The 13201-nt window shown below is 40.4% G+C and overlaps 1 protein-coding gene across 1 annotated transcript; it reads left to right on the forward strand.

The window, feature by feature from the left end:
* Nucleotides 1-894: 894 nt before the first annotated feature.
* On the forward strand, nucleotides 895-8180 carry IDI1 (isopentenyl-diphosphate delta isomerase 1). The gene is made up of 5 exons (XM_081299324.1): nucleotides 895-2096; nucleotides 3859-4031; nucleotides 4848-4940; nucleotides 5508-5638; nucleotides 7599-8180. Exons 1-5 carry the CDS (start codon nucleotides 1966-1968, stop codon nucleotides 7914-7916), a joined length of 846 nt encoding a protein of 281 aa, XP_081155450.1. The 5' UTR covers nucleotides 895-1965; the 3' UTR covers nucleotides 7917-8180.
* Nucleotides 8181-13201: the final 5021 nt, after the last annotated feature.

Below are 13201 nucleotides of genomic sequence, written 5' to 3' on the forward strand. Positions count from 1 at the left end.
TCCCCCCCTTTACTTACTTACGGAAACAGTGTTTCCCTTGGAAACACTGGGGTCCCAGAAAAGGAAAAAAAAGAAAGAAAAAAATGGACCCTACAGACCCCTGGGACGTCTCCCAGGGCGGCAGGCAGGGGAGAAGTCCGAGTTCGTCAACTCCTTCTCAAGCTGCCTCAGAATACAGAGCGATTACGCGTAATCGTACAGTCGCTGCGCAAACACAGACACAACACAACACAACACAACACAACACAATAGCTCGAGCTGGCCAGCTTACCTCCCAGTGATGCCAAGAGTTCCTCCGGACAGGGATCTGGAGGGGGGAAAGCTGATCCCGGACGAGCCCCCAAATGAAAGACCCCCGGACCCTCAAATCCCCCGTCCAAAAGAACTAGCGTCACACTGGCTGCAAAAGCAAGAGGCAAGTTTATTAATACACAGGCGCCTGCGGGTGCACAGCAAAACCTCAGCCGAAGCTTTGGTGAACTGGCACACCGGGCTTTGGGGTACAGATCTTTTATAGGGAAAAAGGAGTTGTTTTCCACCTAGCACAATAACAGGTATTTTTGAATCCAGCATACACGTCACTTAAAGGGTAAACTTGTTTTTCACTATGATAAACTTGTTTTTCACTATGATAAACTTATTTTTCACTATAGTTTCCCGAAAAACTCATTAATCTCACAGGTTTACATTGTGTTTCCTCCCTGTTCCCGCTTATGATCCCAGTTTGCTCAAGCATGTCCTGTGATGTGGTCAGGGTGCCCTTTCTAACAGGTCATGTGGTGAGCTCACCTGTTTACTACATACTTTCTACTTTTCATAATCAGGCCTTAGGTTATGGGGCTGGGGTCTTTCAATACAACATATACAGCTGTCTTCTAAGAGACCAGAAATTAAGATTTGCAAAAAAATGTACAATAAGTCTCTGAATTTTTTTGTTTGGAAAAAAAATTGCATAAAAATGCTTTTTATGATAAAATGTCACTTGTTAAATTGCAATAATGTTATTACTCCTAAGTGAATATTTTAATGTACCAATTTTAATTTTAATATAAACATGTACAAACAATAGTAAGGAAAAGCTTTGGGGGGTTCTCGATAATTTTAAGTGTAAAAGTGTCCAGAGACAAAAAAATTTGAGAACTGGTGAAACACACGTGATTAGGTGACAAATTCAATATTTTTAATTTCTCAGAACAGTAAATAAGTTTTATTTCAACTTCGTGTACATTTCATGATTGTTTTAAAATTTACAATTTCACATGTAATCCTAAATTTATTCGCATGAGAAAATGATTGCCACCTTAGGGCTTAACAGGGTGCCAAATTAATCCTACCCAGTGTAGAACGTTCCCCAACCTGCCTCTCCGTCCCTCAGCTTTGCTAAACAATTGTTCTCGAGTTGCAGAGTATCTAGGAAATATCATGTAAAACAGTGGAGAAAAATTCTTCAACGATTCCAAACTGGTCACTTGTGGGGCAGGAGGTGAGTCTTCTCAACGGACCCTGAATGGTGACTCCTGGGTTTCCCCTGACTTTCATCAACCTAGCCGGGCGGGGAAGTCCCGTGCCGCCCTCCGGTAGGAGCGGGCGCGGGCAGGACTCGGTGGCCAGCTCCGAGGCACCTGACGTCAGCAAGTACCCCAGCAGCGCCCCGGCCACGCCCTTTCCCCGCCTCCCGCCGACTGGCTTGATCTGGGGCACGATGGGCAGGCAGTCGGCGGGCGAGTGGCAGCCAGGCGCCTGCCCGCTTGCGGGGCTTCTCCTCAGCGGCGTCGCAGGGTCCAGTGACCACCTCAGCCTCCCTCCGGGGTCCGTATAACCTCAGGCTCTCCGAGAAGAGGTCCCCACGCTCCCCGAAGGCTCCGGCGCCTCTCCGGGAACCGCGGTCAGGAGAAGTGGCACCACCGCTCGACAGCCTAGCGCGGGCGTGACGTCAGGCGGGCGCGAGCTGCGATTGGCCAGAGCATGTGGTGTGGGAGGGCGCTGGTGCAAGTGGTTGGGCACGCGGCTCGGGGGCGGAGCCAGGGAGCGGCGAGCGCTGCTCTCCGGGCTCAAAAGGGGCGCGCTCCTGGGCCGGCTCGCATCTCTGGCCTGAGGTACGCGGGGATGGGTGGGAGGTTGGGGGGTGGACTGGGAGCACAGGACGGGGCGTGGGGACTCTGCGAGACGGGGAACTTGGGTCACCGCGGCAGCAGCGGCGCCCACTCTCCTTGGGCTCCGGGTGCCCCTCTGCAGGCGGGTGGGTTCTGAGGCAGGCAGCACTGCCCGCCGTGGGAGTAGACGTCGACGGGGGCGGCGGTGGGCGCGTGGACCCGGAGGTACTGGGCAGGGTCTGGTGGACCCCGCGCCGCTGCTGCGGACTCCGCCTGGGCTCCCTGTGCTGCGGGGGAGATGGTTAGAGAAATGCCGGGGCTGGTACAGGAAGTCCGGCTTCATCTACGGAACCGGCCTGAACCCCTGGTTTACTGCAGCGTGGGCGCCTTCTCTTGTCTGCCCTGGCAGGAGGAGGTCAGTCCAGCCTTGCTCCTCCAGTTGGAGGGCGGGCTTGCAGGTTTTGTGCTTTGGTGTCCGTGTGCCTGTTTTAAAGGAAAGAGAGTGTGTGTATCAGAAATTATGGAACAAGTTCTTCTAGCTTTAGGCATTTTAGACTTTGCAGGAAAGTGTAGAAGGCGCTTTAATAACTGGTTTAAGGAGAGAAGAGTTGTTCAGTGGGAGCATCCTGGTCTCATTTTAACAGTTTTAAGTTTAAATCATATGCGGGTGATTTACAATACCCTAAATGAGTCTGGATTGCCTAAGGGCAAAATCTGGCCTGCTGCCAGTTTTTGTTATGTCCCATGAGCTCAAATGTTCTCATTTTTAAATGAAGAAGAATCAAAAGAAAATATTTTGGAACACGAAATTTAAGTGCAATTCAGATATCAATGTCCATAAATGGATTGATTGGAACACAACCACTCTTAGTGTACACGTTATGTGTGTTTGGGGCATTAAATAGTTCTTGCATTGCTTAGTCTACAAAAACAGAGTTGATAATGTCTGGCCCATTATAGAAAAAAAGTGCCAAGCACTGCAATGAATATTAGTAAATTTCGCCTATTTAGAATGAAATTAGCTGTGGAAGAATTATTGAAACAGTCACACAAATTATTTTACTAATTAGGAGCTCAGATTGAAAAAGACTGAATTAAATCTCACTGGGACATTGGTAAAAAGTTTTGGAATGTTTAGCATTGAAAAGTGAATTCAGCAAACATTGGTATGCAGCATTCTTGGGCAGCTTTGTAGAGGCAGGGAATGGCAAAAATATTTGACTCTGGAAACAGGGAATCCAGAAGTCATTGTAAAAAAAAAAAAATAGGTTGGGGCTGCATCATAGATGAACAAGACTCCTTAGGAAGAGGGACATACAAAGGAAGAAAGACTGTCTATGAAGTGCTTCAGAATCTCAAGTCAAGAATTGGAGTAGAAGGCTGGGATATAGCTTAGTTGGTAGAGTGCTTGTTTCTCATGCACAAGGCCCTGGGTTCAATCCCCAGCACAAAAAAAAAAAGGAAGAAGAAGAATTGGAGTAGGATGTTGAATTGGCAGTTAAGAGAGTGATTGTGGTAAGTGATCAGCTGTGATTGTCGGTAGGAAAAATGATGGTCAAAATAGGGCTGACCAGTGGGCCAGCAGCATTCCTGCAGGAGTCCAGTGGGTATGAAGAGTGTCGAGGCTGCAGATTGGAGTCATAATTGATAATCTGTGAAATGGCTGAATTCATTATTGGGCTCAGATCTAGAACTGCTCCTTCACTAGGGTTCTGTGACATTCAGAAAAATATGATATAATGGACTTTCTTTCTCTTAATATTAGTGTTTTAGGACAGATCAGACAATTTGTTACAATGCCTGAAATAAAGAGCAATCATCTAGATGAGAAACAAGTCCAACTCCTTGCAGAGATGTGTATTCTTATTGATGAAAATGATAATAAAATTGGGGCTGACACCAAGAAGAATTGCCACTTGAATGAAAACATTGACAAAGGTATTATTTTAAAATATTCTTAGTTATAAAGTGATTTAATCTAGGCATTTCAGGTTAGCTGAGAAAAGTACTCTGGTAAAGGAGATTCATTCTTTCTTTTGTGGTGGAGAGGAAGGACCAGGGGAGTGCTGCACCACTGAGATATATTCCTAGCCCTAGGAGTTGCAATTCTTTTTTTTTTTTTTTTTTTTTTAAGAGAATTATTTATTATTTATTTTTTAGTTTTCAGCAGACACTCGGGCCGCATGCATGGTAGGCAAGCACGCTACCGCTTGAGCCACATCCCCAGCCCGGAGTTGCAATTCTTAATCCTGTATCTTATGTTTGATTCCAGTTATGTGATGTAATGAAAATCTGCCTTTCTGCCTTCCTTGGTTAATAGCTATTTCCACTTCATGTCTTTTACTATGCCTATACTGGTTTCGTGTAAAACTGGGAATAGACTAATTTATACCTGTGGAGCCTTTAAACCTTTCTTTCTAATGAATGGAGAGAGGCAGGTATTGTAAAGAGGTGCATGTGTCTTCACAACTCCCCCAATAACAGAAGACTAATGGCCTAAGCTGAATCTCTCTGAAAAAACATTTGGCCTGTAGCAAAGCTGCCAAGATCACTGTTTCTTTCACTTGGCAGCTAACTTCCTTGCTGGTATGCCAGAACTCTTCTCCATCATAGCACAAAGATTATTCAAAGGTAGAAGATTATGGGAAAAAAAGCAAAAATGGTAGCAAGTTGCTAGTAGTATTCTGAATTGCAAGGAGATAATTGGGCAAATAATTGGTATTTTTTGACTAACGGTATTTCTTTTGCTTTCAGGATTATTACATCGTGCTTTTAGTGTGTTCTTATTTAACAGTGAAAATAAGCTTCTGATACAGCAGAGATCAGATGCTAAAATTACCTTTCCAGGTTAGTACACTTAATGTACAAGGTATTTTTTTGGGAACTCTATATTTTATTCTTTATCACCAAACTTCCTGGAGCTATGTCAAAAAGGAAAATCCTGGGAATGACATAATTTAATATTCTACATAAAATAAACTTACAGAATGTGTGCAGCCTAATTAAACAGCAATAAAGAATATGTACTCAAGGGATAGGGGTGTGTGTGTGTGTGTGTGTGTGTGTGTATGTATGTATATAATGTTTTGTTTTGTTTTTGTGGTGCTGGGGATTGAACCCAGGGCCTTGTGCAGGCACTCTACCAAATGAGGTATATACCCAGCCCTGTATATATGTTTTCTAAAACTTTGAGTCTTCTACACATTTTGGTCTTTTCAGTTAAGGAGGCATTAATAAAAATCTTACCTACAGATGTCCATTTTACAAAACAATTGCTGATAGCCCATTATAACTGATTTTAAAACCCTAAAAGATCTTTTAACTTATTTACCTGTTAATTCATAAAACTTTGTCTTGATCTTTCAGACCTACCTTGAAGAAAAGTTAATTTATACCTGTATTACAATTTTCCAGGTTGTTTTACCAACACTTGTTGTAGTCATCCATTAAGTAATCCAAGGGAGCTGGAAGAAAATGGTGCCATTGGTGTAAGGCGAGCAGCACAGAGGCGTTTGAAAGCTGAATTAGGAATTCCTTTGGAAGAGGTAACCAACTTTATTGAGCAGTTATATAAGCTGAAAAATAAGTGTATAGTAAGACATTTTTTAAAAATATATGTTAAAAATTCTTTGGGGGGCTGGGGTTGTAGCTCAGTGGCTGAGCACTTGCCTTACATGCATCAGGCACTGGGTTCGATCCTCAGCACCACATACAAAAATGAAGGAATAAAACGGAGATATCGTGTCCACCTGCAACAACAACAACAAAAAAATTCTTTTGGCATCACTGGGGACTGGACCTGGGACCTTGCACATACTAGGCAAGTGCTCTACCACTGAACTACTCTTCCAGCCCAACACAATTTTTAAATTCAAGTGTGAGGGCTGTGCTGTGTAACTTGAATTATAATTATCCTCAGAAGGCACCTTGAATAAAGAACATTATTTAAATTTTGATTTCTTAACATCACTTCTCAGAATTTCACTTAGTACTGAAATCAATTGATTTATTAATCGGTCTATAAAATTGACTAATTGGTCAAAACAATGATGGAGGGGCTGGGGTTGTGGCTCAGCAGTTCTATTCCACATGTGAGACCCTGGGTTCGATCCTCAGCACCTCATAAAAAAAATAATAATAAGTGAAATAAAGGTGTTGTGTCCAACTACAACTAAAAAATAAATATTTAATTAAAAAAAAAAAAAAAAACAATGATGGAGCCCGGTATGGTGGCACATGCCTGTAATCCTAGCAACTTGGGAGGCTAAAGTCAGGAAGAGCACACCAGCCTTAGAGATTTAGCAAGGCCCTAAGCAACTTAGCAAGACCCTGTCTCAAAAAGTTAAAAGGGCTGGGGATGGAGCTCAGTGGTAAAGCACCCCTGGGTTCAATCCCAGTACCTCTCCCCCCATAGTGGCGATTTTCTTGTGGAAATTGTAGAATCTTGAACTACAAATCTGGTTGTGCAAATTGAAATAATTCAGTTGGCAGGCATGGTGGTACACACCTATAATTCCAGCTATTCAGGATGTAAAGGCAAGAGGATCACAAGTTCAAGGCCAACCATGGCAATTTAGCAGGACTATCTCAATTTTTCAAAAAAGGGACTGGGGATGTAGCTCAGTGGTATAGTGCCCAGGTTCAATCCCTAGTTCCAAAAACAAAAGCAATGGAAAAACCCTTTTTACCCCTGCTGTTGTCCTATGTATTTGTTTATTTTTACTGGTTCTTTTTAGTTATACTTGACAGTAGGATCCATTTTGATGTAATTATACAAGCGTGGAATATATTTTAATTAATGTATACCCCATTCTACTTAACAACACCTAGGTAAATAAAGAGTATGAGTATCTCATCTAGTTAAAATGGTAAATTTTTTCTCCAAAAGTAATTCTAAAACATAATGTTATTTCTAGTTTAACTACTGTTTTTTAAAGTAATTTTATTTTTAGTGCATTGTGGTTATACGTAATAGTGGGGTTCATTTTGACATACTCATAGATGCAAATAACATTTTTCTGTATTAGAATGTCTAGTACTATTCCCTCCCCTTCCCTCTCCCTCATCCTCTTCCTTTTCTCTATTGGACTTCCTCTTTTTTTTTTTTTTTAACAATACCTTTATTTGTTTATTTTTATGTGGTGCTGAGGATCGAACCCAGTGCCTCACATGTGCAAGGCTGGTACTCTACCACTGAGCCCCAGCCATTTTTAGGGCAGGGGGGCGGTACTGGGATTGAACGCAGGGGTGCTTTACCACTGAGCTCCATCCCCAGCCCTTTTAATTTTTTGAGACAGGGTCTCAGTTGCTGAGGGCCTTGTTAAATCTAAGGCTGGTGTGCTCTTCCTGTCTTAGCCTCCCAATTGGTGTGTTACACATAACATTGGAATGAATTGTGATGCTTCTAAAATTTACTGTACTGCTGTTCAAGATATTGATGAAATGTGGTGAGTTAATTTTGGATTACTTCTTGTTGAGGTTTTACTATTTCTTTTTATATCCTAGGTTCCTCCAGAAGAAATGAATTATCTAACACGAATTCACTACAAGGCACAATCTGATGGTATCTGGGGTGAACATGAAATTGATTATATTTTGTTTATGAAGAAGAATGTAACTTTGAATCCAGATCCCAATGAAATTAAAAGCTACTTTTATGTGTCCAAGGAAGAACTAAAAGAACTTATGAAAAAAGCAGCCAGTGGTGAAATTAAGGTTACTCCATGGTTTCAAATTATTGTGGACACATTTCTCTTTAAATGGTGGGATAACCTGAATCATTTGAATCAGTTTGTTGACCATGAGAAAATTCATAGACTGTGAATGTGTAAATGAATGATTATTGAAAAATTTCCTTACCTAGTAAACTTAGGATGGTTTTATTGTTGTTTTAAAATTGGATTCCCCATTAGGACAACTTTTATGATATTTGGATACATTACAACCAGAGTTTGTGTGGGGGGAAAAAATTCAGTTGGCATATAATTTTGTTACACACCCCATCTATATGCACTGTTATTTGTAAAACAAACATTTATGAGAGAATTGTAAAATGAGAGAGCAAATAAAACGTGAACTGTCCAAATACATGGTTATAACAAATTGAAGAAATAGTAAAGTTCTTCATTTTTTTTTATATTTTTAAAAATATTTTCAGAACACTCTGCTTGCTGTTGGCCTGGTGCTTTATATATAAATGAATTTGTATCACAGTCCAGAAAAATGAGCAAAGATAACTGTTTGCTTAGATCCTTTAAAATATTCCTTATTAACAGATTAAACTGTCAGAGCAGGTTTAAGGGAAACTTGTGCACAGCCACCTCTGGGTATCCACACAGGTTTTGTTTTGGGACTCCCTTCATACCAAAACCCTTAATTTGCCTATGATCTACACACATCGTCCTTTACACTTTAAAACATCTCTGGATTATTTAATAATGTAAATGCTACATAAATAGTTGTCCAATGACAAGGAAACGTTTAATACACATGTGATTTTTTTTTGAGAGAGGAGAGAGAGAGAGAGAGAGAGAATTTTTTTTCAATATTTATTTTCCAGTTCTCGGCGGACACAACATCTTTGTTGGTATGTGGTGCTGAGGATCGAACCCGGGCCGCATGCATGCCAGGCGAGCGCGCTACCGCTTGAGCCACATCCCCAGCCCATGTGATTTTTTTTTTCCCAAATATTTTTAATCTACAGTTGATTGAATCCTTGGATATGTAACACAAATGTGGAGGGCCAACTGTATATCCTAATTTCTGTCATTCTAAGTTGATTTTGTGATTCAGCCTTTCTGAAAGTATCATTTTGATACTTAGTAATGATTTTTTTTTAATAAATTTTCTTTTAAAAAGTATTTACAACTTTGCAAAGTTTTTACAGTGCAAATTTTTTACTCTCTGTTTGGAATTGAGTCATACATTATAGGGTTAAGAAAACTATAGGCACTATGGACATTTGTTCTTGATAGTTCTTTGTTGTAGCATTAAGCAGCATCTCTGGGCTCTACACACTAAATGTCATGACAACCAGAATTACACCAGATACTGCCAATCTCCACTAGGGGGCAAAGTTGCGCCTTGGTAAGAACCACGGTTCTATATCTTTAGTAGGGGAAGAATAGCTTGAAAAATCTGCATAGATTCAGATCATGCAATGGGTGTATTTTAAAAATGTACCTTGATTCATGCACTTTTTAAAACTTGCCATAGATTTCTCAAATTTGAAATCTTAAAAATAGTTTTATCTTTAAATGCTGTATAATAATAAAAAATTATTTCTTAACAAAGCTAAATGTTTTATAATTCAATTTCTTGTTAATCCTGAACAATTAACCTATAACTTAAGACTATGTAACAAGTATTTTATTGAGAAGCAAACACAATAAACAGTTACCACATTTTAATACGGTTGTCTAGTTTGTCAAATATTAATAAAATAATAGGTTAGACCTCTATTTTTTTTTTTTTTTTTGGTACCAGGGATTGAACACAGGCATTGCTTAACCATTGAGTAAAATCCCCTGGCCTTTTTATTTTTTATTTGAGTCAGTTTTGCTAAGTTGTTTAGGGCCTAAATAAGTTGCTGAGGCTGGCTTTGAATTCGCCATCCTCCTGCCTTTGTCTCCTGAGCCACTGGGATTACCGGCCTGCGCCACTGCATCCAACTCCATCTATAGTATCTTTTTTTTTTAAAATATTTTTAGTTATAGATGGACACAATGCCTTTATTTATTTTATGTGGTGCTAAGGATTGAACCCAATGCCTTACACATGCTAGGTAAGCATTCCACCACTGAGCTACAACTGCAGCCCCGTCTATAGTATCTTTTTTTTTTTTTAATGAGAGAATTTTTTTAATAATTAGTTTTCGGCAGACACAACATCTTTATTTGTATGTGGTGCTGAAGATCAAACCTAGGCCGCACACATGCCAGGCAAGTGCGCTACCGCTTGAGCCACATCCCCAGCCCCTGTCTGTAGTATCTTAAATATGATAAATGCCATAAATTTCAAATATTTCTTTAGTTTTATTTTTTAGGAAGTTTTAGACTCCTCACATGTGATTACTTTATAGCTGTATATAAGGAGTAGCTACTAAATTGAACAATGCAGTCTTAAATTGCTACCTGGTGCTTTGTAAGTACTAGCAAGTGTCAGATATTACTGTTACATAACTAGTGTGCCACTGCAGCACATATAAGCATAAATGACTTAACTCCTTTGAACCACTGCCTTTTTATGAAGAATAGTATCCTCCTGGAATATACCTACTTCTGACCCTAAAGGCAAGAATTTAGGTATGTTCGTTCTAAACTTGAAAGCTAACAGATTTTAAATTTTTTTCGTAAACTAAAATTCTTAGTCTCCAGAATATTCAATTATTTGATTCTAGACAAACCATTGCCAGCTCCCATTCGGACAAAGCAGAGGTGGTTTATGAGATTGTCTTCCATACTCATATTGTCCAGAGAATAAGGGAGGAAGGAAGGGAAGTTATTTTCTTACAGTGCCTCTCTGGAAGCTCAGGCATGTTAGCAGACAACTGGGGCATGAAAGAAAACAGGTGCAGGACTGATCACAGCCACATTCCAAGGACAGGGGCGAAAGCAGATTTATTGTTAGGCCCCTGAAAAGTTGCTCTGCAGAAAGAGGGAGAGCGGCAGGACAGGGAGAGCAACAACATCTCCCCTTTGAGCATTACGTTTTATAGTCTAGAATCATGGCTGCGCGTTAGGGGCGGGCTTAGCCCTTGTGACTGGCATAGCAAGCATCACCTGACTTTGCAGCAAGTTTCTGTTCTTTGGGAACAGACATGGTCATATCTTTTCTCTCTCAAGGAGAGACCAGTAAGTTTTTATCTCAGGCGAGTTTCTATTTCTTGAGAATAAGAACAGCATTCATAAAGTGGGGGTGAGGAAAGGAAGATGGCTGTAATTATGCCAACAGAGCATGCCCATGGTAGTTTTCAGGTGACATTTGTCCTTCCGTCCATTCCCTTGAGGATGCTTTATGAGGAATAAAACATTTCCTCAGGTGGGTCAGTCCCATATGTTGGACCTTACCATAGTGGAGTCTCCCTTGTGGGTTGAGGTATGCTGAATCCCTTGACAGGTGGGTTTGGTTTTGCCTTTTTAATTTTTTTTTTCATTTCAGCTATATCTCTTCCTTGACCCAAAACTGGATGCTTTTGCAGCCCTAACCATGTACTTATGCATTGTACAGAATGGATTTGATCATATATTTGTGTGCATTTAATCATGACAAATAATTTTATGCTTTACAATTGTCACACATTTTTTATCTTATCAGTGACATGTTTTAGACTCCCAAATTTAAATCTTAGCTCAGAATTCTTTTTATTTTCATAAAGGTGAAAGAATAAATGGCATATTCAGATAATGGAATATTAATCATTCAGTGCTATAAAGAAATGAGCTATTAAGCTACAAAAATAGATGCACAGCGCCAAGTGAAAAAAAGTCAAGGAAAAGACTGTATACTGTATGATTCCAAACAAAAGGAAAAGGAAAGGAAAAACAGGAATAATGAGTGGTTGGCAAGAGGGGAGAGGGAAGAGACAGATAAATAGGTGGGGCATGAGTGGTGAATACATGTCACTGCATAATTGTCCAGACCCATTGAATGTCCAATACCAACAGTGAACTTTGATATGAACTGGGGCTCTGGACAGTAGTGATATGTCAGTGCAGGCTCATTAGCTGTAAGAATGTACCACAGTGGAGGGTGTTGGTAATGGGGTTGGCTGTGCAGGAGCAGAAGTGGGAGGGATATGGCAATGCCCCGGACCTTAAGCACAATTTTGCTGTGAATCTGAAGTGTAAAGAAGTTTTTAAAACATTCAACTGGGCATTAAACATAAAAATGAACTTAACATCATTAATCATTGGGTAGCTACAAATTAAAACCAGAATTTAAAGGACTGACATTACCAAGTAGTGACAGGATGTAAAGTAAATGCTGCATTTAAACTGGTGAGAGTGCAAATGTGCTACGATAAAAAATTAGTATAAATTGTAGCTAACAAAGGACATATCTGGATGGTTCTTATGGCTTGTTTGATTTGCATTTTGCTAATAGCATCTAGACCTTTGGTCCTCAGTGTGCAGATGTTGGCCCTCAGTTTGCAGAACCACGGATACTGTTCCAAGCCAGGAAATGATTGACATATTCATTCTTACTTGAGAAGCTAGAGTATCCAAGGTTCTCATACTACCTTACAAATATGATGCAGTATGAGGAGGATTTGTTTTTACATAGAGCCCATTAGTGCATGTGCAGCCTGCTAGCTCCAGAAGCCCATGCAGAATAGCAATCTTTTGTACAATTGCTATACACAATATGAATAAATCTTACAGAAACAATCTAAGACCAAAATGCCAGAATCATATTGTGTGATTCCAGTGAAACAAAGTTCAAAAAACAGGCAAAGCCAAGTGAAGATGTTGTAGGCCGAATAGAGGTTATGTTTAGGGAAGTAGAGCCTGAAAGGGAACAGAGGGAGTCTTTTGAGATTTTTTCAGAAAGATTATCTGTCTTGGATGGATGTCGGTTAAACGGATGAATGAATATTTAGAATTTATTAAAGTGAAAATTGTGCATCTTACTCTATGTAAATGATAGCTCAATGTAAGTGCAAAAACATAGAATTAAAGTCACAGAGGTGGCATCTGTGGCCTCTCACCTCCTGGTGGTAGAAACCTGAGTATCTCCACTCACTACATCTCAGTATTGGAATCACCAGGAAAACATGAAGATAAGTAGAAGACTTCACTCATACAGAAAAGAGACAGCAAGCTTAGTTCCAATAGGGGGCGTCAAACCCCCACAGCTCCTCCTAGAGCTGACACAGGATATTGGTAGGCACAGTCTCATGCTATAGTAACCTTGTCCACTCCCCACAAGGAGCAGATAGAGCAATGAGGCTGACCAGGTGTCATATAAAGGATCACATGTTGCATCTGAAACGGAAAGATGCCCACACAAGGTAGCAAGTCCAATGCTGGCTGTGTGGACTCTGTCTCTTGGCTGTGTGGTATTGACCTTTTGCGTCTCAACATCTTCATTCTTTCCCTTCCACCTGG

This window comes from Spermophilus citellus, assembly GCF_964194105.1.
Source record: "Spermophilus citellus genome assembly, chromosome: 6".
In the NCBI taxonomy this organism is placed as follows: domain Eukaryota; kingdom Metazoa; phylum Chordata; class Mammalia; order Rodentia; family Sciuridae; genus Spermophilus; species Spermophilus citellus.